At 37.4% G+C, this 3,266-nt stretch overlaps 1 protein-coding gene across 1 annotated transcript; it reads right to left on the bottom strand.

Moving 5' to 3' along the window:
- Positions 1-833: 833 nt before the first annotated feature.
- LOC145005782 (uncharacterized) lies at positions 834-2,433 on the bottom strand. The gene has a single exon (XM_078964891.1). The coding sequence runs from the start codon at positions 2,299-2,301 to the stop codon at positions 1,075-1,077; it is 1,227 nt and encodes a 408-aa protein (XP_078821017.1). The 5' UTR covers positions 2,302-2,433; the 3' UTR covers positions 834-1,074.
- Between the last annotated feature and the right edge of the window lie 833 nt (positions 2,434-3,266).

Raw genomic sequence — 3,266 nt, 5'->3', positions numbered from 1 at the left:
ACACAATATAATTAATGAACTGAGTTTCAATAATGTTAAACAGAAATCCAGCCACGAAACAATAAAATGGCCGTTGTTGTATATTTAAATATTTTCAAGATCGGATTCAAATAGGTATTGTCCATGGCTCCATGCTACATTTTTTTGAAAATTTTGATAATTTCATTATACAGAAAAGTGGTCGTTCCGGTAATTATCCTATTTTAACATGTACAAGGCATTGCCATATTTGTTTTATAAACAAGCATCATATGAAATTAAATCGAAATATAATAAAATGGGTTATTATCTTGCAATAAAATAATTTTTATCTGTTTTATAAACAAGTATATGAAATTAAATCGAAATATAATAAAATGGGTTATTATCTTGCAATAAAATAATTTTGAAGTTGTTTTGTCCGGAGGTGAATAAAAGGAAGAGGCAAGAGCCAACAGGGGGCTTATGGTGGAGATAGGGGGCTGCCGGGCTGGGGCAGAGGCAACGCAGCAAAGCAAAGCTGTCACCGGCAACACTGCCTGACACTATTTATATTCGTATAAAGTGTCACCATCATTTCACATACTACAAAACTGTTTTAATTATTATTTTAATACACAAAATAACCGTCAATTATTTATTCAATGAATTTGTACTTTTAATTATCTCGTCTGGCAAAACCCAGCTGAGATAACATGCCTCTTTTAAATTACATATATCCAAATTATTATTATTATATTAAACCAGATTCCTTTACCGACAACATTATATTTTACATTCAGCAACCCCATTAATCAAACAAACGTTTTCTTTATTAAAAAAAAAAAAAAAAAAAAAAAGTTGTGTTTGAAGACTGGGAAGAATCTGATTCTAACATTAGGAATTAGCGGTGAAAAGAAATCAACAAAAATAGGTACATGATTCAACAAAAAGAGAAAGTTAAAATGCAATAGAACATATGCTAGAGCTAGATGCCTAAAGCTATCCTACGCTAACGCCATTGATTGATTGCTGCAGGTGATGGACTCAGAACACTAAAAGAAAGTGAAAACAGTTATCAAGAGGATCAAATTATACCGATTACTGAATGCTGAATTAAGAACAATCTGTTCGAGACTTTCCGGCGAATCGTTGACTACGGTTTACTCCGCCGTTACTGCTTGTACTAGAACATTCCCGTTTCTGCTGCGAGGAGAATATCGGAAACCCAAACATGCCGCCGGACTTTGATGAACCTCTAAGGGAACAAACCGGAACGTTTAGAACCGGTGTGACTCTCACATTGGCGGAATATGACCTCTCCATTCCTCTATGTTTGAATCTAGGTCCACCGATTAAGCTACTTGGACTACTCGAACTTCGCTCCAAGCTATGGAAAACGATTTTTCCCGAGGAGTTCATTCGTGGACTGTCGACTGATAGGCCACGGGCGGTGGTGATTGCGGAGTCCGATGAACGACGCACCGTGCTTCGGCCAACGCGCGTTGATGCTCTTGATTCCGTTGACTGTGTCCTCGTTTTTACCATTCTAGTTTTTGGACGACTGCTAGGGTTTGCGTGCAGGTTCACTTTCCCAGGCTTATCGGAATCCAGAGAGAGACGGGGAAGATCGTCGAGATCGTGACTGGAAGAAGAGGAAGAAAGAGATGGACGTGAAGAGACAGACACAGATTCGTTATCTGTATCCCTGAGTAACGGAAGGTTAACAGACGAATCGTTTGAAGATTTTGAACTTCTGTGAAGAAAATGTCTAATAGACTTTGTTGCTCCGGTCGCGTTGTGCGAAGACGCTAACGATGTCCGTCTGTTGTTGTCTTGTTTAGCATTGTTGTTGCTGCTTTGGTAAAGCTTTCCGAAACCGAGAAGCTCTTTCCACCTGCTCGAACACCTCGGCGCCCTAGGGGAAAGCAAGTAGGGATCGGAAGCAAAGGCGTCGTCCGTTCTCCGGTGAGACCTCGGAGTATCTGGAGTGGACATTATCGTTGTTGTCGACGTAGCAACTTCCTGTCGGATCACTGACAAATGTAGCGGAATAAGTTTACCGTCGGAGAACAACTCGTCAGCGGGAAGCATCATAACCGGATCTTCAAGTCTGAACTGAAAACCATCAAACTCGTTTAGATCTGATTCCTCCGGCAGATCTGCAAGCTCCTTCGCCGGAGAAGAAAACCCCTTTGTCTTAGATTTGGATGTATCTCCTTCTGTGATTTCACGGCCTAATGAGAAACGAGGTTTCAACCAACCGTATGAAGAGTAAGTCTGTGAACGTTCCAATATATTCTCCGGCGACAAGCCGATGCTATTTACGCAAGCGGAAGCCATAAATTGCTCTGAGAAACTCAATGGCACACTGTTGGAGGAGTGGGAAACGCTGAAAGTTTGAAATGCGTGAAGGAGATCTAGAATGTAGATAGAGACGTTAGGGAAATTGACGGTGGATAGCTAGGGTTTATCAGTGGCAATTGATATAAATAAAGAAGAAGATGATATGGGGTCCACATGCGATGACGTGGCTCCAACCTTTCTGCATAATAAGTCCAAAAAAGCGAAAAATAAAAATAATTACGATAATAATAAAGAAAGGAGTGTTTTGTTGGAGAGGAAGGTACATGGGAAGTATCTATGGCCATTTTTACTTAAATTCTCCCACATGGATATGCATATGCCTGCCTCTTTTATTGTTGTTTTCGTCTTAAATAATAGTTTTCTATTAAATTTCCATTAATATTTTTTTTATTACCAAGAATAATTAGTTGTCTCCTGAGTGATTTTATTTTTCTTGTCATAATCACTAAATAAATTAATCTTTTCCGTCAGTAATTACCTGTAAATATCAAATTTGATCTTGTTTTCAATCGTAGTCATATAACAAATATTTAATATTATATTCAGATCATTCTAAACAATGATAATAAATTAATGTTTATTTGTTTGTTAATCTAAATATTTTATATCCCAGAACTATAGTTTATGATTCTGTAAAACTAATGCAAATAGCAATTCATGTTTTATAAATGTTTATAATGACATTTAGTAAACCTAAACCAGCTAGTACAAGTAGCCCTTCTTGTATCTCAATGGCTCTTTATTAAATGCCAAAACTTAAATTAGTAGCCCTTCTTATATCTCAATGGCTCTTTACTAGATGACGGTCAATTTGAAATGTATGCTTGTTTTGGAAAGTTTCCATTGCCACATTAATGCCTCACAAATATCGCAATTTATAACAGGAAAATGACATAGGATGGTAATTAAGTTTTAAAATTTTTCAAAAAATACTATTCCTG

Source organism: Lactuca saligna, chromosome 7 (genome assembly GCF_052625555.1).
Source record: "Lactuca saligna cultivar CGN05327 chromosome 7, ASM5262555v1, whole genome shotgun sequence".
In the NCBI taxonomy this organism is placed as follows: Eukaryota; Viridiplantae; Streptophyta; class Magnoliopsida; order Asterales; family Asteraceae; genus Lactuca; species Lactuca saligna.
This window is presented reverse-complemented; position numbering and strand designations above follow the sequence as displayed.